Source organism: Rhea pennata, chromosome 7 (assembly GCF_028389875.1).
Source record: "Rhea pennata isolate bPtePen1 chromosome 7, bPtePen1.pri, whole genome shotgun sequence".
Taxonomy (NCBI): Eukaryota; Metazoa; Chordata; class Aves; order Rheiformes; family Rheidae; genus Rhea; species Rhea pennata.
In genome coordinates this window covers 22,206,813-22,228,408 of record NC_084669.1, presented here as the reverse complement: position 1 = coordinate 22,228,408, position 21,596 = coordinate 22,206,813, and the positions used below count along the sequence as shown (strand labels likewise).

General features: G+C 60.9%; 2 protein-coding genes across 9 annotated transcripts in view; one reads left to right on the top strand and one right to left on the bottom strand.

The window, feature by feature from the left end:
- The first annotated feature begins 287 nt into the window (after positions 1-287).
- NFKB2 (nuclear factor kappa B subunit 2) lies at positions 288-12,296 on the top strand. Of its 7 annotated transcripts, none has more exons than XM_062580158.1 (25): positions 288-372; positions 1,850-1,948; positions 2,849-3,037; positions 3,245-3,289; positions 3,936-4,014; positions 4,478-4,518; positions 4,676-4,774; positions 5,091-5,242; positions 6,205-6,311; positions 6,540-6,698; positions 7,135-7,239; positions 7,424-7,509; positions 7,636-7,774; positions 7,892-8,011; positions 8,145-8,327; positions 8,530-8,671; positions 8,877-8,991; positions 9,231-9,438; positions 9,547-9,716; positions 9,933-10,035; positions 10,288-10,523; positions 10,869-10,938; positions 11,040-11,212; positions 11,296-11,407; positions 11,499-12,296. In XM_062580158.1, exons 3-25 carry the CDS (start codon positions 2,993-2,995, stop codon positions 11,624-11,626), a joined length of 2,817 nt encoding a protein of 938 aa, XP_062436142.1. In that variant the 5' UTR covers positions 288-372; positions 1,850-1,948; positions 2,849-2,992; the 3' UTR covers positions 11,627-12,296. The 7 variants fall into 7 exon arrangements, with proteins under 7 accessions (XP_062436142.1, XP_062436144.1, XP_062436141.1 ...); XM_062580160.1 differs by having other exon boundaries at positions 296-372; positions 1,789-1,939; positions 2,876-3,037; XM_062580157.1 differs by having other exon boundaries at positions 296-372; positions 1,789-1,939.
- The window catches only part of PSD (pleckstrin and Sec7 domain containing), a 45,913-nt gene continuing 36,436 nt past the window's right edge, over positions 12,120-21,596 (bottom strand). For both annotated transcript variants that reach the window (XM_062580153.1, XM_062580154.1), the window contains exons 11-17: positions 18,957-19,000; positions 17,931-18,109; positions 17,020-17,090; positions 16,215-16,372; positions 15,633-15,777; positions 14,795-14,938; positions 12,120-14,301 (exon numbers count right to left, since the gene is read on the bottom strand). In XM_062580153.1, coding sequence (XP_062436137.1) covers positions 14,062-14,301; positions 14,795-14,938; positions 15,633-15,777; positions 16,215-16,372; positions 17,020-17,090; positions 17,931-18,109; positions 18,957-19,000 — 981 coding nt within the window. In that variant the 3' untranslated portion in view covers positions 12,120-14,061. The remainder of the gene's footprint in view (positions 14,302-14,794; positions 14,939-15,632; positions 15,778-16,214; positions 16,373-17,019; positions 17,091-17,930; positions 18,110-18,956; positions 19,001-21,596) is intronic.

Genomic DNA, 21,596 nt, shown 5'->3' with positions numbered 1-21,596 from the left:
CTGCTGCTGGGGGCTGAGGCGGCTCCTGGCCTTGGGACCAGGGAGAGCCGAGGGGTCCCGCAGGTCCGCGCAGGCCCCGGCTGGTGGCCACGAGCGCGGGGCGGTCTCCGGTTCTCGAGCCGGGGTGGTGAAGGGGCCGCGCCGCGCTGTGCCCCGCGGCGGAGGCGGCCGCGCCGCGCCTCGCCGCCGGGGCGCCCGGCCGGGGGCGGCGCCGGCGCCGGGAAGCCCCGGGAGGCGGAGCCGCGCCGGGACTTTCCCGCGGCCCCGGCGGCGGCGGGGCGAGCGCGGCCGGGAGCGGGGCCGGGGCCGGGGCCGGGGCCGGGGCCGGGGCCGGGGCCGCGACGGACCGGACCGGACCGGACCGGGCTGGAGGTAAGGGACCGGCGGCGGCGGGAGGAGGAGGAGGCGGAGGGGGGGGAGGCGCGCCTGGCGCTGCCCCGGGGCCCTTCCCGGCCCGGGGCTCCAGCTGCTCCCCGCTAAGACGGCGGCAGCCTGCGCTCTGCGCCTGCGAGCCGGCTGCGTGAGAGGCTGTGCGTCCCCGAGCTCCGGTGGGTCTGCTCCCCGCAGCTGCGGAGGCGACAGCGATGCCGCGGGAGAGGGCAAGTGCCCGGCCAGCATTAAAAGGGGTTTTCTGAGGGCACGGGGATGCACAACTGGAACAGATGGCTAATAGCACAACAAGAAAGCAGCTGCTTTAGAGGCCCCTAGAGAAGGAAAATAGCTGATCAGTGGGTGGCTGGGGATTGCCAAAACCGACTTGAAAGCCATGATGGGAGTAAAGGCATTTTAAGGCTTTATGGGAAAGGTAAAGGATAGGCAGCTTGCAGGGAGGGGGGGATTTCTCTCTGCCACGCTCGCAGGTCAGGAAGTAGATTGTGAGGGCGATGTCCGAACGAAGCGTCCCGAACGCTGTACTAGGGGCTGGCAGCAAGACTCCGCTGGCCACACGCTTGTCAGATGCTGTCAGGACTCCGGATGGAGCCAGGCACAGAAAACAAGGTTGGGAATTTCGGGCCATGATTTGCAGGATTTAGCAGCCCCTGGGGACACAAAGCGCACACGAAGTACTGTTTTGGAGGAGCAGCCAGCTGGATGGCTGAATGTGTCAGCTGTACACCAGGGTGGTTCAGAGCTAGGTCTGTGCTCATGCTGCCTCCTGCTTTTTTGGGGTGTCCTTTCTCGTGGCTGCTGAACGCTCCTGCTCAAGATGCATGTAGCAGGGGCGATGCTCCCCTCCTACCTGCAGGGTGTAAACTCTGCCCGCTGTCACAGGAGAAAAGAAAATAGCACCTGCATTGCTAGGTCATGTTCAAGGAGCTGCAGGCATGAAACAACGGCTCTGATCTGCTTTGCTTGCCAGCGGCTGGCCCTTAACAGCAGCGGTCTGGTTGGCAGAGGGAGGCTGGCTCAGCAGCTCGCTGGGCCATCCAGGAAGGGGGCTGGGATGCTGTCTGGCCCTGGGGCAAGGTGCCAGTGCTGCTCAGGACAGCTCTGGGCAGTGGGGCTGGTGCTCTCTCCCCCGCACTCAGCAGGGCCAGTGCTCAGCCCTGGAAGTGCCTTTCCTGACTCATGGGAAGGACTGGAGATGAAGAAGAACCATCTCTGTATGTGTGTGCGTGTGTGTGTGTGTGCATGCACATGTGTGTGTGTACGCACGATGGTGTGTGCACACCTAGGGCTCCAGGCAAGATGTGTTGGGTACCAGCAGCCCAAGAGATGCTGCCCTGCGCTGGGTGGGTGCCCTTCTGGATGTGCAGGGGATAAAAGCCACGTGTGTTGCACTGCCAGGTGAAAAACAGGGTCTCCCTCCTGGTTCTGGGTGACTGAAGGGCAACACTGTTCTGCACAGGCGGCAGGACTTACCGTGAGAGCTGCTGTGAGGTTGCCGTGGGCTCTTCCAGGAACAAGGAAATCGGTGATAACCCTTCGACTCTGCTCGGTAAGCAAGGTGCGTTCCTCTAGCACATACCATGCGAGTGTGCACGCATGAGGACGGAAAACTCCCGCGTGAGACATTACTGCACACACTGGGGAGAGGGCAGGAGCGACCCCATGACGTTCCTTAGTCACACCACTGTTTGCTGCAACAAGTGGAAGTGCCTGGGGCAGCAATGAGTGAGCTGTGGAAACCCCTCTAGGAGGGATGGGGCTGACTGCAGTGGAGCGGGGCGGGGTGGGAGGGTTGTTCTGTTTGAGGGGCACGCGCCGATACTCTGGAGCGTCTTTGGGCTTGGACTAGCCCTGAGCAGACCCTGAGGGTAGGGTTAGAGGTGGTTCCAGCACGCTGAGGGAAGGACAACGCTTGTCTCCCCCTTCACCTCTCTGGGAAATCTCTCCCGATGGATTAAGCAGTTGGCTGGTTGTGGCAGGCTGAGGATGCTCTGGTGGGCTTAGCAGCGGCCAGACGGCGTGACGCTGGCCAGCGTTGGGTTGTGCCCATGCTCCCAGACTTCTGAAAGCCCCTGCAGGATCCGTCCCATCGCTTTGCAACGCTGGTCCCCTGCCCTACCCTCCCGTGAGCCCTCCGTGCCTGCAGGTCCCTCAGCCCCACTTCCCCGACGGAGCCCTGCCTTGGCTGCACCCCGTGGGCCGCTCGGAGAGGGGCTGCTGCAGCACAGCCGGGATGGCACCGAGGTGGGAAAGCCTGGGGCAGCCCCTCTGGAGACTGGGAGAGGCTGGAAAATCTCCTTGAAAAGGCTTTTACTTTCCTCAGCTTCTGAAGAATATGAGTCACGAGCTGAACAGTCCCCTTCCTTCCCCTCTGCCCCCACGGCCCCAAAATTCCCCGAGTGGGGCCTGCAGCAAACACTGATTCAGAAATTCATGGTATGAGGCCCTGCGGGGTCAGATGCCTCTTTCTTTTTCCATCGCTTAGCGATGAGGAGGAGCGTGGAGGAAGAGAGGCCGTGCCCAGGGGCGCCGCTCTGATCCCGCCGCTCTGCCGGGCGGGCGGCCGGAGCGCTGCCCGCGGGGGCCGGCGGTCCCAGCCGCCATGCTGCGCCTGGACGGGCTCTCGAGAGCAGCCGCCTCCTCCCCGGTGAGCGCGCGGCGGTTGGCGGCGGTTGGCGGCGGTTGGCGGCGCGCGCGAGGCGCGGCGGGGCGGGGCGGGGCGCGGGGCGGGGCGGGCGGTGACGCGCGGCGCCGTCATTTCCCGGCTCCGCGGGGTTTCTAGGGACTTTCCGGAGCGGCGGGGCCTTTCCTGCCGCCGCCGGCGGCCCCGCTCAGCGCCGCGCTCTGCCCGCAGGCCGCCGGCCGGCCCCGCGCCGACATGGAGGAGCACTACCAGCCCGTGAGTGCGGCGGCGCTGCCGCCGGGTGGGACGTGGGAGTCTGAGCCCGGCCCCCTTCTCGCGAGGGAGATGGGGGGGGGGGTGCCTGTTGCTGGGGGGCAGGAGATGGGGGTCTGTGCCTGCTCCTAGGGGGAGTGACATGGGGGTCTGTGCCTGCCCCCCAGGTGGGAATTGGGGTGTGTCTGTGCCTGTCGCTGGGGGAGCAGGAGATTGGGGTCTGTGCCGACCCCTAGCGGTTGGGAGATGGGGGTCTGTGCCTGCCCCCTCAAGTGGGAGATGGGGGGATCTATGCTTGTTGCTGGGGGGCAGGAGATGGGGGGCCTGTGCCTGCTCCTAGGGGGAGTGACATGGGGGTCTGTGCCTGCCCCCCAGGTGGGAGTTGGGGGGTACAGGAGATGAGGGGCTGTGCTGGCTCCTAGGGGTTGGGAGGTGGGGTCTGTGCCTGCCCCCCAAGTGGGAGATGGGAGAGTCTGCGCATGTTCCTAGTAGATGTGATATGGGGGTCTGTGCCTGCCCCCCAAGTGGGAGATGGGAGAGTCTGCGCATGCTCCTGGTAGATGCAACATGGGGGTCTGTGCCTGCCCCCCAGGGTGCTGGGGGTCCTGGCCCCAGCAGCTCTCACACTCAGCTTCTCCCCTGCCCCCAGTGCCTGGATGGGATTGACTATGATGACTTCAATTTCGGCTCCCACATGATGGAGCAGAAGGAGCCTCTGATGGAGACGAGTAAGGAGCCCCATGTTGTGCCTCTTGTGGGGGTCCCCAGCTCCAGCGGGGTTTCCCGGCAGGCTGACTCACACCCAGCGGTTCCCCGCAGTACTGTGTCTCCACTGTCCTGGCTGGGAATCCCTGCCCCGGGCTGCCCGCACAGGGGCTGTCCTGGCCCCACTGCTCAGTCTCCCGGGGACTTAAGGTCAGACTGAGACGTGTCCCCAGTGGCTCCCCGCTCTCCTCGTGCCAGAGCACTACCTGGCCCTTTCCTCCTCAGCCTGTGGCTCCGGCTGCTGCTCCCAGATGGGCTCTTACAGCAGAGAGGCTGGGGTGTCCTGCTGTGGGCCTGTGGTCCCCACACGGGCCAGACAGGGCCCCTTCACCTCCAGCGCCATCCTCACACCTCTAACATCATTACTGGGAGCAGGGTTTGGTTATCCTGTGTTTCTCACTGATGCCTCTCCTCCCTGTCCTCCAGCGGAAGGTCCCTACCTCGTTATCATTGAGCAGCCAAAGCAGGTAAGGACATCGCTCGGGTAGTGGCAGGTGTAGCTGTAACCTGCTGCACTTGCAGTATGGGTGCGGCTCTGCCCTCCACGGACCTGGTGCCCCATAGCTCTGGCCACAGGGGCCGTGGGGACAGGCGGCGGGCTGATCCCCTGCTCTGCCTCCTCAGCGTGGTTTCCGATTTCGGTACGGCTGCGAAGGTCCCTCGCATGGGGGCCTGCCGGGAGCATCCAGCGAAAAGGGACGCAAGACGTATCCCACTGTGAAGGTGAGAGCTGCTGTAGGGAGGAGATGGGGCAGCGCTTTTGGCTGGCTTGTGTGGGCAGTGATGGTGGGGGGAACGCCTTGGAAGAAGAACACGATCTGTATATTACATTTTGTAATATACATTTTGTAGTATTTTGTACATTTTGTAGTGTTTAGGGAATTGGAGGGTTGAAGCAGAAGCTGTGACTACCATGGGGAGGGAGTAGCAGGGACTTTTGGAGAGTCCTGTGGGCTCTCCAGTGTCCTGCCCTTGCCAGCTTGATGCTGCCTGAGCGCAGGGGAGTTGTGCCTTTCTTTCATCTGCCTTCTCCCTCCAGATCTGCAACTACGCAGGGATGGCCCGGATCGAGGTGGACCTGGTGACCCACAGCGACCCTCCGCGGGTGCATGCCCACAGCTTGGTGGGCAAGCAGTGCAATGAGGCTGGGAACTGCGTTATGACTGTGGGACCCAAGGACATGACTGCTCAGTATGTACAAGGGAGACCTAGTGTTGGGCCTGGGGTGGGGGATCTCTATCGGGTGCAGTGTGGCTGGAGGCCTGTCTTGTGGCTGTGGGTTGGAGAGGAGAGGGGTTAATGCCTCCAGGAGCAGGTTTTGCTGGACTGGGATGAGAATGTTTAGACAAGGTCATAAATACAACTTTATCCCCTCAATATTTTCCCTAGCTCTGAGTCCAGCGCCCACAGCTATAAAAGTTTGTGCCTATTTTGGGCTCCTGTCCTCATGGTTGCAGCTCCTGCTGCAACCAGGAGCAGGCTCTGCTCCATCTTTGCAGAAAAACTTTGTAGCTAGCCTATGTCTTCTGGGCTTATTTGGTAACCCCAGCAGAAGGCTCCCTACACGGCCAGCTGCTGCAACTGATCCAGGCAGGCTCCTAGCTTGCTCTGGTGGCTTTGTGCCCAAAGGTTGCATATACGGTTCAGCAGCCCTATTTGAAAAAAAAAAAGAAAGAAAAAGAAAATGAAAAGAAAGGAAAAAAGGGGGTGCTATATCTCCATCTTCTGCTGGAGTAGGGCAGGAGCTACAGTCTCATTACCACTGTATGTGTAGCTCCTTGTAGCTCTTATAAGTCCAGCCACCTCCTGGGGGATGGTAAATGGCTCAGCCTCGTCTTGTTTGCATCCATGTGGCCCCCAGCCCTCTTGGTTCCCCTGTATGGACTTGCTACCTCTGGGAGCCCAGCTCTCTCTTGCAGGCATTAGCTCTTTCCCAGCATTAAGGACTTTCCTGGCTACTCCTTCCTGGCTGTTCTTCCCCTCCCCACTGTGGGTGCTCCTCTTTGCCCTGTGCATGTTAACCCCTTGCTGTCTGTGCTGCACCACTCTGTTTTGGCCAGCTCCTTCCCAGGGCTCGGCAGCCCCTGTACCTCTGCAGCAATCTGCTCCCTAGCCCTGGCTCACTGAGATCACAGCAGGCTTTTCTACCCCAGGTTCAACAACCTTGGTGTGCTCCATGTCACCAAGAAGAACATGATGGAGATCATGAAGGAAAAATTGAAGCAGCAGAAGATGCGCAATAGGAGTCATCTGCTGACGGGTGAGGGCTGCCTGGGGCCTCAGCAGACTCTGTAGTGGGGTGGCTGGGAAGGAGTAGGGACCTGGTGCTGTGGGTTTGAGGAGCTTGTGGGAACGTGAGGGTACAGCTGGACAGGTAGGGTGGGCATAGAGCTGGTGTGTCAGTCTGGGGGAAGGGCTAGGGGACTTGGAGACCTTTCCCCTCACCTGCCTTGACTGTAAAGATGGCATCTTCCTCTGCCCTGGGCAGAAGCTGAGCTGCGTGAGATTGAGCTGGAGGCGAAGGAGCTGAAGAAGGTGATGGACCTGAGCATTGTGCGGTTGCGCTTCACCGCCTACCTTCGCGACAGCAGTGGGAACTTCACGCTGGCCCTCCAGCCTGTCATCTCAGACCCCATCCATGACAGCAGTGAGTGCGGGGCCAGATAGTGCTTGGTGGGGGACAGGTTGAAAACATTGTGGGAAACTTTGGAAGAGCCTCTCTTGCCTGCCTAGGTGCTGTCCTGGGCTTTTCCAGCCTGGTGCTTGCTCAGTCCCAGCTCCCTGCTCTCACTCGTGCCCAGGGAGGGTGACTGGGGGGTTAGACTGGGGCAGTTCCCATGATGCAGCCTTGGAGACTGTTGGATGCAGCTCTCTGCCTTATGCCCAGGACATGCTAAACCCTGCTGGCTGTTTCCCTGAGTGTGTTAAGGGGTGAATAGACTCCATCTGGCCAATTGGTGCCAATGCCCAGGCTCCCAACAGTACTGTGGGCAAGCAAGGAGAGGACAGGGCAGGACAGGGTAAGGAGCTCACAGACACGCTTTGTTTGGCACAGGGGCTCTAAATACTTCTTCACTCTGCAGAGTCCCCAGGAGCTTCCAACCTGAAGATTTCACGGATGGATAAGACCGCAGGCTCAGTGCGGGGAGGAGACGAAGTCTACTTGCTGTGTGATAAAGTTCAGAAAGGTAAAAGGTGTTTGCTCCTGCAGAAACCCTTCTGGGTGGGTTGCAGCAGAGGGTATTTGTGTCCGAGGGCACTGAGGCAGTCTGCCGTTCAGGTGGAGGGACCGTAGTGGTCGGGGGAGCGTGCCCACTGAGCCTGGGCTGTGCCAGTGAGACGGGCTGTGCCAGGCTCCCCTTTCCTCCCCAGATGACATTGAGGTGCGTTTCTATGAGGATGACGAGAATGGCTGGCAAGCCTTTGGGGACTTCTCCCCCACGGACGTGCATAAGCAGGTACAGGGGAGACTGGGGGTGGCCTGCTGTGCCTGGTAAGCAGGTGGGTGCCCTGTGGGGTTGAGGAGCACCCATCCCTGGCTCCAAGGAGCAATGGGGTCCAATGTCCTTCTGTCCTGCCTGCAGTATGCCATTGTCTTCCGCACACCCCCGTACCACAAGCCCAAGATTGACCGCCCCGTCACAGTCTTCCTACAGCTGAAGCGGAAGCGAGGGGGTGATGTGAGTGACTCCAAACAGTTCACCTACTACCCTGTGGTGGAAGGTGAGTGGGTGCCACACCTGGGTTGTACTGGCTGCTGAGATGGGACTGGCCTGCTCTCCTTGCCTCCCTGGGGCTCGGGCCTGTCCTTGAACCCTCTGCCTGTGTTTCTGCTTACAGATAAGGAGGAAGTGGAGAGGAAACGCAAGAAAGTCCTGCCCCAGTTTCCCCAGCACTTTGGTGGGGGCTCACACATGGGGGGCGCTGGCGGGGGTGCTGGGGGCTTTGGCTCTGGCGGAGGTGAGTCAGGCTGTCTTTTTCTCCTGTCCCTGCACCCCGTTCTGTCTGCCACAGCCTGGCCACGGGCCAGAAAAGAAGAGCAAAGCAAAACTACGTGCTTGCCTGTCCTCACCCATCTCATCTTGGTCCGCAGGCGGGAACCTCAGCTACCCTTACTCACCTGGGCTGGCATACAATAACATCTACTCGTCTGGCCCGCACCCTGTCGGGGGCTACCAGGGCGGCGTGCAGATGAAGGCTCCCGGTACGGACGGGGACAGGGGCGACAGGCAGGTGCCCACGGAGAGCACGTACTGCCAGGAGCTGCAGAAACATGGTACGAGGTGGCTGAGGTTGAGCAAGGGCTGGGAAACATCACTTGGGGCTGGAGGGAGCCTCCAGAGGGGCAGCCAGTGGCTGCTTGTGACTCAGGCTCAGGACCTGGCTGAAGGCTGCTGTTCTCCCTGCCCTGGGATGCTAGAGGGTGGATGGGGCTCTCGCTGCTGCTCCTGGAGCTGACGCCCTTCTTCGCCTTCTAGCCCAGATCTGTCACCTGTGGATGCTGGCACTTGCCCGTCGCAATGCCCATGCCCTGCTCGACTACTCTGTCACTGCTGACCCCCGCATGCTGCTGGCAGTCCAGAGGCACCTGGCTGCCTCGCAGGATGAGAATGGAGACACGTGAGTTTGTAGAGCTAAGGGTGCGAGGACAGTCAGGGTGGGAGAGTGCCTGAGCCCTGCTGGCTCAGAGCTCTGCTCCAGAGGGCAGGGACAGCATTGTAGGGCCTTGGTGGGATGGGGGGTCCATCCCCATGGACAGGAGCGGGTGGGGAGGATCTAGAGAGATGTGGAGCTGAGACAAGGGCTATCTTCTCTCTTTCCCCAGGCCTTTGCACCTCGCTATTATCCACGAGCAAACAGCTGTCATCAAGCAGCTGATTGAGGTTGTTGTTAGCATCCCCAACCAGCAGATCATCAATGTGACCAACAACCTGCAGCAGGTACAGTTCTCCCAGGGCAGCCCATTGCCATGGAGAAGGCCTGGAGGGACTATCCTCTACCTGGGGCTTGCCCCTGTTCCTGGATGCTGAGGGCTGGGGTCTCCTACTTAGGCCCTGTGTGAAAGGCATAGGGAGGCAGCAGGGCTGAGCACAGTGGGTCCGTGGTGGCAAAGAGAATGGTGCTGTGGGACTCGGCTTCTCCTGCAAGCGCTCATGATGGTGATGGTGCTGTCCTGCAGACACCACTGCACCTGGCAGTCATCACCAAGCAGCCTCAGGTGGTCCAGCTCCTGCTGCAAGCCCATGCTGACCCCACCTTGCTGGACCGCTATGGCAATTCCCTGCTGCACCTGGCACTTCAGGCTGGCGATGAAGAGATGCTGAGGACACTGCTGGCCCATCTGGGCTCTGCTGCCCCTTATCTGCTCCGTCTGCCTAATTTCCATGGTGAGCAAAGCTGAAAGGGAAGCCCGGAGGGAAAGGGAGTTGGCAGGGTGGGGAATGGTGCTGTTGAAGGCTTGGCCGGAGGCCACTGAGCCTCTCTCCCTGTTGCAGGCCTCCTACCTGTGCACCTGGCTGTGAAAGCAAAGAGTTTGGCCTGCCTGGACCTGCTTGTCAGGAAGGGAGCGGACATCAATGCTGTGGAGAGGCAGGGTGGGCGGACCCCGCTGCACCTGGCTGTGGAGATGGAGAACTTGAACATGGCCACCCACCTGGTGAAGAAGGTATGGGACTGGGGGCCCAGCCTCCTTTCTCAGGGGTTGGTAACTGTGGGAAAGGAATAAGCCTGAAGCACACTGAAAGAGGGGGACAGAACCTCTGCTGGCCCTGGAGGAGGTCCCCTCTGCTCCGGGCTCTGGCCTAGGGGGTGAGGAGTCTAAGGAGGGATGAACAGCACCAGAGTGGCCCAAGTTCATGGCCTCATGCATTTTTTTTTGTAGCTAGGAGCAGATGTGAACAGCCGGACCTTTGCTGGGAACACCCCCCTGCACCTGGCAGCCGGCCTGGGCTCCCCGACCCTCACCAAGCTGCTCCTCAGAGCGGGTAAGGTGCTGCCCTTCCTCCCCAAGCGCTGCTGCAGGGCACTGTGCTGCTCCAGCTGAGCCCTGGCCTTCGTGGGGCACAGGGGAGGGACCCTGCCGTGCTTGCCCCGACGAGGCCATGGCACTGAACGACACAGGCAGTATGGGAAGCTTACTGGCTCTAGTGGGAGTCCCATGCCCTGGGCTCACACCCCTTTGCAGGCAGGTGCAGGCCTAATGCACCATTTGGCGGGCTCAGTGCATCCCTTCCTAGCAGGGGCGGACGTGTGGTGTGAGAATGACGAGCCAGTGAGCCCGTCATCGTCGGAAGCGAGCAGTGACACAGATACCGACCCTGAGGAGCAGGAGCTGGGGATGGAGCTGGAGGAGCCAACCTCCAGAGCAGAGCGCAGCTCGGACCCCAATCCCGCTGCTGAACGGGCACGTGGGGAGGCAAGGCCCGGGCAGCGCCGGTGCCACACACCCTTGGACCTCACTCGGAGCCAGAAGGTGCGGCGTGTGAGGGGTCAGACCGCATGAGAGCTTGGGCTGAGCGTTTTCAGGGGGGGCTATAGGCTGGACGGAGGGCAGAGCTTCGGGAGATCCTCTTGCAAGGATGGCTGGGGACAGACCAGGCCTGTCTCTTGCTGGGGAGCTGGAGCCAGCCTTGCCCAGACCTGTCCCCTCTTGTGCCTTGGGGCAGGCCAGAGTGAGAGGGCTGCGTGCGGCGGTGGGATGCACTGGCCTGTGCTGCAGTTCCAGCATGCTGCTGCACTGGTCTGGCAGGAACTGGGGCAGTAGCCAGACTGGGGTGATCTCTGCACTGGGGGATGTTCATGCACATCTGTCTTCCAGGTGCGGGAGATCTTGCTGCAGGCCTCACAGCAGAGCCCCGAGTGCGAGCTACCTGCTGCCCCCCGGCCAGGTGAGTAGGGCCCTCTGCCCACGCTGCGCCGAGGCAGGGCAGGCCCCCTCCTGCCAGCGGGTGGCTAGGCAGCATGTGATGGAGGTGTATTTGCCCTGCAGGGAACGTCCTGTCCCTAGACAGTGAAATGCTCCAGGGCTTGGAGCAGTTGTTAAACCAGGACTGCAGTGGTTCAGACTGGACCGAACTGGCCAAGAGACTGGGGTTGTGCAGCTTGGTGGAGACCTACAAGGACACACCTTCCCCCAGCATCAGCCTTCTGCGCAGTTATGAGGTCAGTGCCTTTCCCAAAGCACCCCAAACCACCCCTTTCCTCTGCCCCATGGCCAGATGTGCTCACTGCTCATCATTCCCCAGCTTGCAGGTGGCAGCCTGGGCGGGCTGCTGGAGGCACTGGACTCCATGGGGCTCAGCAAGGTCGTGAGGATGCTGCGCAAAACGGAGACGCTGGAGAAGCTGCAAAGCACAGGTATGAGGACAGCTTGGGAATTGTGGGGGGTGGTCCCTGCTGCCTGGGCCTGGCCTCTCCCTGCTGACCGCACCCTGCGCTTGCTTCGCAGAAATCAAGGAAGACAGTGCCTATGGGAGCCAGTCGGTGGAAGAGGAGCAGCCCCCCGCCCTGGCCCTGAAGCCGTGCCCGGCGCCCACAGCCGAGCTGCCGCACAGCCAGCAGCAGCAGGTGCACTGAGCTGCCCGGGAGCCTGGCAGAGACTCACCATCTGGGGCATAGGGTGCCTGTGGGGGCCCTGCAGCTTCTATGCAAGTGCCTTCTGGACTTGGGGCTTCCCTGCAGCCTGCTGCCCGGCTGCCTGGACTCTGGGGGGTCAGGATGCAGCCCACTAGGCTGCTTTTGGCCCTGGGCTCTGGCCCCACTCTGCTCTTATTTAATGGTCCCTCCTCTGGTGAATAAAGGGGGACAGTTCCCACTAACATTTGCTGTCCATGTCTCTGGCCTCTGCCTTGATGGGGCAAGGCTTGAGGCAGGGCACTAATCAAGCAGTACCAAACGGTGCCTGTGTTTCCCCTGTTGTGTGGGGCCCTGCTCTTTAGCAGAAATACGGCCACCACTGCCCTCCTCAGCAGCCCATGGTGCTTGGGGTGACAGCTGGGGCCCAGGGCTGTGCTCAGCCCAAGCTTTCTTCTGGGGTATGGTTGGGAGAAGCCACAGCTCACACAAGAACTGAAGAGCACGTTTTTACTTCAGTAACCAACAGAAGAAGCTGTACAAAGTTGTTTTTTTTTTTCTCTCTTTTTCCCTGCCCCAAGCCACCTGAGGCAAGGGTGGGTTTCTTCTCCCCCCCCTTTTTTTTTGCAATAGACTCAGAAGAGCAGAATAAAAAGTTTGACACATTCACAAAGTCAGCGCTGAAACCAGCTGAGTGCCTGGCAGCCAAGAACAGTGCCTGCTTACAGCCTCCCTCCCCAGCCTTTCTGCTGTTCCTGGTCACTGGAGCCCTCTGCAAGTACCCTTAGTGTTCCTGCTGTCATGACTTAAATACCAGCGCTGCAGGACGGCTGCCCCTTGTCCCCTGGGACTAGCATCCCTGCTGCCAGTGCGCAGGAGTACCTCTTGCCTGCCTTAGGGTGGTATGGGCTACACCAGCCTGCTGCTTACCTTGACGAAGATGGATCATGCAGCAGAGGAATGGGCTCTGGCCACTGCTTCTCCTTCGCTAGCACTTCTGCCTGCTTCTGAGCTTCGGACCATGCTGCTGGCTGCATGAGAACTTGCTAGTAGCCTCTGGGCCCCTTGCACTAAATACCTTGGAGCACCAGCACCAAAAGAAGGAACGCCAGCTCCAGGCTCTGCCAGCCCTAGCAGGCAGGGGCAGGCCCCAAGTAAGTGTACTTGCCCAGCCACCTGAGCCCTGAGCAGGGGTTCATATCCCAGCCAGCTTGAGAACTAGCTCTGTGCTCTCCCTCCCCACTAACTGTAACAATACTTAAATGCTGCTAGCTAACCTGTTGGGGGCACTACGCCTACACCCAGCTAAAGCAGGAGGGGGATGGGCCTGGTCCCAGCTGCTGGCACTGTGCCCATGCTCGCGCAGCACCCGAACAGCACCCTGCGGTGCCGGCTGATAGTGCCACTTGCCTCAGGCCAGGCACTGTGCTCTCCTGCTGTGCGCTCGGCGCCAGCCGGCGGTAGGGCCCCGCCAGGCCGGTCTCTCCAGGAGGGCTGCTGGTGCTGGAGCCAGGAGCGGAGCGGGCAGGCTCACACAGGCTGGCCAGGGCGCAGCAGGTCCCCTTGGGCTTAGCTGGCTGCTGGGGGAAGTGCTGTCTCCCCTGGAGTCCCTGTAAAAAAGAACAGCCCCTTCTCCCCTCCCCTCCCCAAATAAGTGCAGTGTCTACAGGAAAGGGCCAAGTTTGTTTTGTTTTGGTTTTTTACAGTTCCCCAAAAGCATCAAAATTATCCCTCCTACCCCCCCCCCCCGGCAAAACTCCCTTGTGGTCAGCTCGATCTGGTACTAAAAAGTGCAAAACTGTATCACAAAAAACTTCAAAAGTTGTAAGAAAGCAGCAGGTGTGGGAGCGGCTGGGGCAGCAGGGAGGGGGCAAGGCCTCACCCCCCCCCCCGTGGCCTTGGCACAGCCTGGCCACCAGCCTTTGGGAAAAGGGCCAGGGCCGGCCGCAACAGATCACCAAGCCCTGGCCAGCTTCTCCCCCCACCCCAGTTCAATCTGTCCCACATGGCACAGCAGAGCCTAGCTAGAGGAAATCAGCCCCTGGCTTTTTTTTTTTTTTTTTTTTTTTAACACTAAAGAATTTAGCCCAGGCAGTGGCTTTTGGATAGTTTCTCCTCCCCAGGGAAGGGAGGGAACTGCAGCCCAGTTCAGTGGGGGAGAGGGTGCAAGTCTGACAGAGGCAACCCTATGGGCAACTCCCACAGGCAAGGACTGGGAACGGTCCTGCTCTGCATCCACCTCCAAAGGGGCCCAGATGTGGCCGGAGGGTGCCACAGACCTGTTTGGCTGGGGCCGGCAGCTGGGTGAGGGCTGTCATGCCCTGCGGCGTGTGTCCAAGAAGGATGGACTTATGCAGGGTCTCAGCGGGCACTTGTTGTCCTCCCCAGCACCTGGTGGCAGGAATGGAGCTGCAGTGCAGGTGGCTGATGCCCCTCACTTACGATTTCTGGGGATGGCTGGAGGGTTGGCGGCTGGTACGCTCCGAGACATTGCGTTTGACCTTGGTGCCCGTACTGGGGGGCTCCATGTTGAGGGACGGGCTAGAGTGGGACTTTTTTAGGCCATCGTCCTCACTCACTACTGCATCAAAGAGCGTGGACTCAAACGCCGCCAGGTCCTCGGAGCCGGCCTTCAGCTTGGCTCGCAGCAGCATGGCGTAGGTGCCGTAGCGGGATTTCTGGGGGCAAAGTGCAGCAATTTGAGGGTTAGAGGAAGCAGGGCACTGCCCTTTTGGCTAGCACTCATTCCTGGGGGTGTCAGTGGTGCCTCCACCCCATCCTTGAGGCACAGGAGCAGCACAAGGCCCTGCTCTCTCAGGTCCCATCACCCCTCTCAGCCTTGCAATATTCCCAGCACCTGCTATGCAGCTCCCGGATCCTGTGGGTCCCTTACCTTGACCGTGGCAGTACCAGGCACACCCCAGGAGTTAGCAGTGTTGTATCAGTGTGAGCAGGTTTGGGGGGGGGGGGGCTGGCTTGTCTTCAGGGAGCTCGTACTGCTGGAGATGGAGGCAGGAGACTGCAATTCAGCGCCTTCAGCCCACCAAGGGGCCCATGGACGCTCCCTGTCACTCAAAGCTAGCAAAGACCTTTGGGATGAATCCTCTGCAGTGGCAACAGCGTGTGGGCATGCTGAGGTGATGGTAGGCACCGCGCGTTCTCCCAGCTCACCTCGAACTCCAAATACTCTTCCTTTTGCTTCAGCTCCTCATACTCCTTGCCCTTCACTTTCTTCTCTGGCAGTGAGGAGCGGTGTTCCACCAGCTCTGCTGACATTGCCTTGAACTTGGTCTCATGGCTCTTCACCTGCTCTTCCTGGGGAAGGGTAATACCATGTCAGTGCTGCTCCTGGGATCAGTGTAATGGGTGCAGTAAAAGCAAGCTGGAGCCCCTCCTAGATGCAGCTAGAACCTCTATTTCTGCCCCTTTTTTTTTTTTTTTAATGAAAGTAGCTGGCAAAAGCACAGGCCCTTAGGGGAACTGCTGCTTGGTGGGCTGGCTGCAGTCTTAAAGCCAAAGAATTTAATCCTCTTTAGAACTAGGTTATTTTTTAAATCCTTTCTGCTCTATGAATAACCGCACTGGCATGAGTGAGAGCCTGCTAATCCCCCCTTCCAGCCTCCTTTCAAGGTCCTGGATGTAGCAGCACCCTGTAGCAGGGAGGGCCATAGGTCAGAGGGCAGTGGGGAAAGCCCTCTGCATTGTTGACTCCATCAGCTGTCCCTGCTTTGGTGGCTCTTGGTGCCCTCTCCCTTTCACCCGAGTGTGGAGGCAGCAGGGCTGCAGCCTAACGCAGGTCCCTCTACAGGCCTGGACCAGCATTTCCGCAGCCAGCAGCTGCGAGCTTTCCCCTGCTGCCACAAGATCCCCTCTTGAGCTCGGTGGGTTCTGCTGCAGCCTTTGCCACCTCCAGCTCCCTCAGCTGCCTCCCTCCGCTGGCACAGGGAGTCTCTCCTAGACCCCTTGCTCCCAGCCGCGACCCTGACTGCTGCCACAGCGCCTGGCCTACCTGCGACAGCCTCGTGCAGGAGGAGGGCAGCAGCGGGCGGCTGAACTTCTTCTGGGAGCCAATGGCTGCGGGGAAGGGAGGCGCGGAGAACATCGCTGCCACCACATTGATGCGTGTGATCCAGGAGTGCATCTGTTCAGGGTTCCTGCAGGGAAAGGCCAAAACACTAAGAGAAGGGCCCTAAACAGCAATAGCCTTCCTGCCTGCTTTTCCAGTCTCATGCCGACCCTAGCCCTTCAAAGCCAGATGGACTTGCCCTGTACAGGAACTGGTGGTCCCCATAGGCCTGGCTCTGCCTAGCTTTGGCACCTAGGACCTCCGCACCCAGTGACTCACCAGCTCAATTCACTCTGAGCTTATAAGAGGGAGGGAGGAGGACATGAGCTGGGCAAAGCTGACATTGGTTCCCCCCCTCTTCTCTAGAAAGGGCCAGAACAGGAGAAGCAATGGGGTGCTAAGCCCCTTCCCACCCACCTGTCCACAGCTTGATGAGCAAGGATCAGTTTGGTGGCTCCACCAGGCCTCCATGCCACAGCCTGTCTTGTTGAGCCCCTCTCCCCCAGCAGCCCTGGGGTTACTCACTGTGCTTGGAAGAGGAAGACCCTCCAGTCAGCTGTCCTGAGGTAGAAGACATTGGGTCTCTTGCTGTAGTCAGATGCTCGTGTGGCAAGCGAGTGGTGGATGCTAATAGCGTTCTTCAACTCCTCCTCTGCCAGTGCTTTCCCTGGCTTATACTCCTCCTGAAAGTCAGGGAGCATTTCAGGGCCACCTTAAGGATGCTCCTCACTGGGATTCAACTCCACAGTCACCAGGACTGTAGGCTAGCACACACACTGCACACTGGCAGCTCTGCCAGCGACGAGGCAGTGATCTCCGCCCCCACCAGGCTGCTGCAGGCCTGATGGAGAAGCAGCTGTGCAGGCTGCCCTGCCCATGCATTGCCACAGGCTTGCCTCCAGCTTGTGGGGCTGCTAGAGGAGGAGATGGGCTGTACGGCTCAGGTCCCTGGGCTTGGTAAAATGAGGGTTGTGGCTCTTCCCCACTTCTCTATGCCTGGGCAGTGTGTCCACATGAGAATAGATTTGCAGCCCAAGCTCCGCAGGTCAAAGGCGCACAGTGCCGCCTCTCCCCAGGCCCCCAGCAAAGCCTGAACAGGCAGGGCCCTTGGCCAGCAGCTGCTTTCACCACCCAAAACTGGGCAGGTCTCTGGCTCTGGAGAGCATGTTGCTGAGTCTCTATGATGGGATTTGTGACACTGTACTTGGGAGCCCCCTCTCTGCTCTCCAGCAGCCACAAGGACCAACCTCGGACAAAGCCCAGGTTGGGGAGGGTCCTCTGCCGGGACCCTGTCGCCTGTCCCAGGATGGGGCACCCTGCTGCTCCCTACCTTCTGCAGGTAGAGAATCATCCCCTTCAGGATGGCGTGGAACGGCTTCCAGCCGCGCTTGCCGCGGGGGGCTGCCAGGGAAAACAGAGCAACCGAGACATCAGCCCCGGGGCTGGGCAGCGCAAGTCAGCACCACCCCTCCTCCTCCAACGTGCTCTGCCGCGCTGCACGTCATCGCACCCCGGGGACGGGCTGCGCGCCCGGACTGTCCCCATGCACCTGAGCCCACGTCGGCCGCGCGCTGGCAGATGGTGCTGCGGGGCGGGGGGCTGCGCGCTGCCTCCTGGGGCCGGGGCCGCTGCGCTCAACGCCTCGCTGCTCGCCCGCGCCGCCCCGCTCTGTGCTCAGAGGGGCTGGGGCAAGGTGGTGCTGCCCGCCAGGTAACGCTGCCTTCGGCGGGCGGCAGCATCTAATCAGATCAAGGAGGCATTAAACAGCTGGGGCTTAGCGAGGATTTCGCAGCGCACATCGGGAACGCGCCTGGCAGCGCCCAGCCAGCCACAGCCTGCGGTGCGACGCGGCTGCGGCACCACGGGACGCCCTCCTTTGCTCTCCCTATCCCGCCGCGAGGCCGGGCCCCCCGGAGAGCCGCGGCACCTCCTCGCCTGCCAGCCTTCCCAGCGCCATGGGCAGGGGACACACCAGGCCCGGCCACGGGGTCCTGCAGCTCCTGCCCACTGCCGTCAGCCTCTGCCCAGCTTCATCAGGGCGGACAGGCAGGGGAGGCTGTTGGGTGCCTGTCGCAGCGTGACAGGCACGAGGGAGGTGGGGGGTAGCTGCTGGAGGCTGCCTTGATGCTCAACGCCTTCGGATGTAGTGTTGTGACTCTTGCCCTGCTCCCACGGTGACAGCTTCTGGAGCTCTCCCCCACCCCCCAGCGAGTCCCTCTCGTGGGGGCCCCAGGCACCTACTTTTCTTGCAGTCGGGATCAGCATGGATCTTGCGCACTAACAGTCCGTGCTTGTAGGTGGCGATGCTGGGGTCTTGTGAGAAGTCCAGGAAGGGGTTACTGCAGCTGCTGATGCGTTTGATGGACTTGGGGTTGGGGTCAGCCAGCTCTGAGAGGGACTTTCTCAGCTCCTCTTCATCTCTGCCCAGTACAGTGAGGTCCGTGAGGATAGGAAAGAGTCTGTTAACCTGGCTGGGGCCAGCAAACACCCTGCCTCCTCCTTGCCAGGCCTTTTTTGGGCCTGGCTCCCGAAGGGAGCAGCAGACCAGGTGGGGGCGTTTCCCGTCACTGCTGTGCCTTCGGGAGGGGGCCGCCGGCCTGGCAGCTCTGGTGCTGCCTGGCCCCTCGAAAAGAAGGAGGCACGTGGGTGTCCGGGCCATGGCTGGCAGGACGGCGGGCTAGAGGGAGCAAGCTCTAGGGGACACCCGCTCGCAGCAGCCTCACCTGGGCCAGCCGCTGGGCCCGGGGCGCAGAGCCAGCCAGCGAAGGGGGCACGTGGGGCACGCAGCGGGGCCGCCTCGAGCGGCACCGGGGGCACGAAGGTGCCGGGAACGGCGGCTGCGTGCACGAGCTGGACGCAGGCCCGCGCTCTGCCCCCAGCGTGGGGCCCCGGCGGGCCGCGCGGGCTGCGTCGGTGCCGCCTCCCCCACCCCGGCACGGCGTGGCGGCAGCGCGGAGCTGCTGTCCCCCCCCCCTCCCCCTTTGCTCATAAGCGCTCGCTGCTAATTAAACCCTCAGCATCCGCGGCCGTCTCCATGGCAGCGGCCCGAGCGCACGGGCTCGGCGCTGGCGTTAGCACCGGGCTGATTAATCCCGCAGCGCGGGCGCTGCCGCTCCTGCTGCGCGAGCTGGCAGCTGCGGGGCCGGCACCGCCGCGGCCTCCGCGCCCAATGGGCCGAGCTCGCCGGCGCTCCCTCGCCCCGGCCCTGGTGGGCTCTCGGCGCGTCGGCCCGGCCGCACCAGCAGCCCCCCGGGCAGGGATACTCACATGGCCCACTGCAGCTTCTCGTTCTTGATGGAGCCGTACAGCCCCTGCGGAGAGATGGGAGCCGGGGTGAGGCGCGGGGAGCAGCGGGGCCCGCAGCCCGCCGCAGGGAGGGCCCCACGCACGCCGGGACGAGGACCCTTCGGCCCGAGGCGGCCACAGCAGACACTCGGAGCTGGTCGCACGGTGCCGCTGGCAGATGGGGAGGCCGCTCCGGGGGACGCCGGGAGCGCGCCCGGCTGGCTCGGAGGCGCTGGGCGGCGAGGTACCCCGGTAAGGTACCCACAGCCACCTTCTGCCCAGCACCACGGAACGTGCAACCCCACAGTCGACTGGGGCACCGCGCTGGGCGCTGCTTACGGCATCCCGTCTTACGTGTCTGCCCATGACGGAGGCACAAAGGTGCCTTTTGCCAAGCGTTCCCAAGCCTGAGAGAGAGATGTCATCCTCTCCCTGCTCCAGGAGGAGCTCCCTGCTCCGGCCAGGCAGCACACATCTCACGATTTGCATTGGCCAGGGACAGCCCCGGGGAAGAGGGAGGCTCTAGCACCCACGGACTGCAACGAGGCCATGGGCCTTACAACATTCACTGCTTGCTGCGTGAACTTGGAAAAGACTCAGTCTCTCACCTGATACCACATCTGTCATCTGTCCCAAGGCCTGAGCAGGCTGCCCAAACCTGTGCCCCTTCTCAGACACCGGGTGTGCACGGAGCTGCGGAAACGCATGTAGGGAGGACTATGCATGTAACCCTGACCCAGCACCCCAGGATGCTCTCAGACTCAGGCACTGGCCCAAGCACCACAGTCAGCCACACCAGGCTTGGGGTCTCCTGCTCCAGGCAGCTCTGGTGCCCCCAAGACAGAAGACCCAAAGGAACAGCGGTGGGGCCACAGAAGGAGAGAAAGCCTCTGCGCCAGGGCGTTGGTGGTGCACACGCACACAGCACCTCGCTCTGCAGGATCTTGGCCTGCGGGATGAGCCTCACACAGCAACCACACAGCAAACAACCCAACACAAATCCCCCTCCCCACCTCTGCAAAAAAATATCTGTTTTCCTGAGTTATCAGAATATGGGTGCTCCATAGAAGTACTCTTCAGGCTGAGACAACCTCCAGACTCCCTCTGAGCATGACTTTTGCAGGGCACTGGCTCTTAAGCCTGGCACCAAGTCTCTGCTCTACATGGGATTTGCAAAGGCACCACTGCACTGTCATTCATGCAGCCCACAAAAGAGCTTTTGGCTTTTCCAGGCAGGATGGGCGTTTGGATACTATTGGGCAACTGCCGCTCTGGGTAGTTACAGCCTACCCCGCACACATCAAATTTCTCCAGCATCTCTGAAATTCCCTGAGCTTCCCTACTGGCCCAAATGCTTGCAGAGTTCAGCTAGGCAGAGTGTAGTGTCCATGTTTCAGCACAGAAAGAAGCTAAAAGTCCCTTTGCAGATAGACAGTCTAGAGCCCAGTTCCCAGCTCTGCCCAAGCCCGAGCTGGGTGCAAGCCACGGGCACTCAGCTTGGCTCTGCAGCAAGGGAGGCTGGAGAGAGGGTTTCAGACCAGAGCTTGCAGAGGACTTGAGATCAAGGAGCTTGACAGATCTGCAAGACATCATCCTTGGAGGAGAATAATTGAGTTTTGCACAGACTGTTCGGGCAGCTGTCAACATTCATCACTTGGCCAGAGACTGCTGGTGAGAGATCTTGCTGATGGCTGAGAAAGTACAACTGCAGGCGTGCAGACACCTGGGAAACCCAGCCAGCAGACAAGCCCAAACAGTGCCCGAGCAAGACAAGTCCATCACTCCACATGGGAGATGCAGCCAACTAGAGTGGAGCAGGGACAAGGCTCATTATGTATTTCCTGGTCAGTGAGATGCTGGCTCAACACCAATTTGTTTTTTGGAAGAGGAAAGGGGTCTTCCCTATCTGCAGATGAGGAACAGGGTTCAGTTGTCTGCTGAGAAGACACAAGACTCGTGAAAAGCATACAGCCTCAGCACCTGAGAGGAGATGAGCCCTGGGCCCCATTTATGCAGCCCTGGCCCCCGAGGAGCGGGAGGCTGAGGGCTGGGAAGGAGGGACCCGCTGGCAGTCTGGCAGCGAGAGTGCCAGACGAGCACAGTTACAGAGATATCTACAGAGCAGCCTGGGGAAAAAAAGGAACCAAAGTCCTGCAAAATATAACCTAGTCATGGAAAAAGAGCAGGAGAGAGAACCAGGCCTTTGAAAAACAACGTTTACGGCAAGGAATCATCATGCGTAACAGAAGGGAAGGGATCTTACTCACTGAGGGGGGTTCAGCAGAGCCTGCAAAGCAACAGAAACAAAGAGACTGGAAAAACGGCACAGAGAGGTGGAGACTGAAAACACGGGAACCGCAGAAAAGCTCCGCAGACAGAGCTGGGAATAATCACTTGGGCCAGGGTGCTACACGGGCCGGAGCAGCTGCTGGCAGAACGGCACATGGCAGCTTGGATCCGAGCTGTTCCAGTGACTGTACACGGAGGTCAGCTCTCTACGCCGAGGAATGGGGACGGGAACCGGCCAAGCCCAGAGTTTGGGGGGCAGAGGGAGATGTGTAGAGAGCCGTGCTGTGCTGGAGGGGAGGGAGGCCTCCTGGATCACAGCCCCGTGCCAGGCTT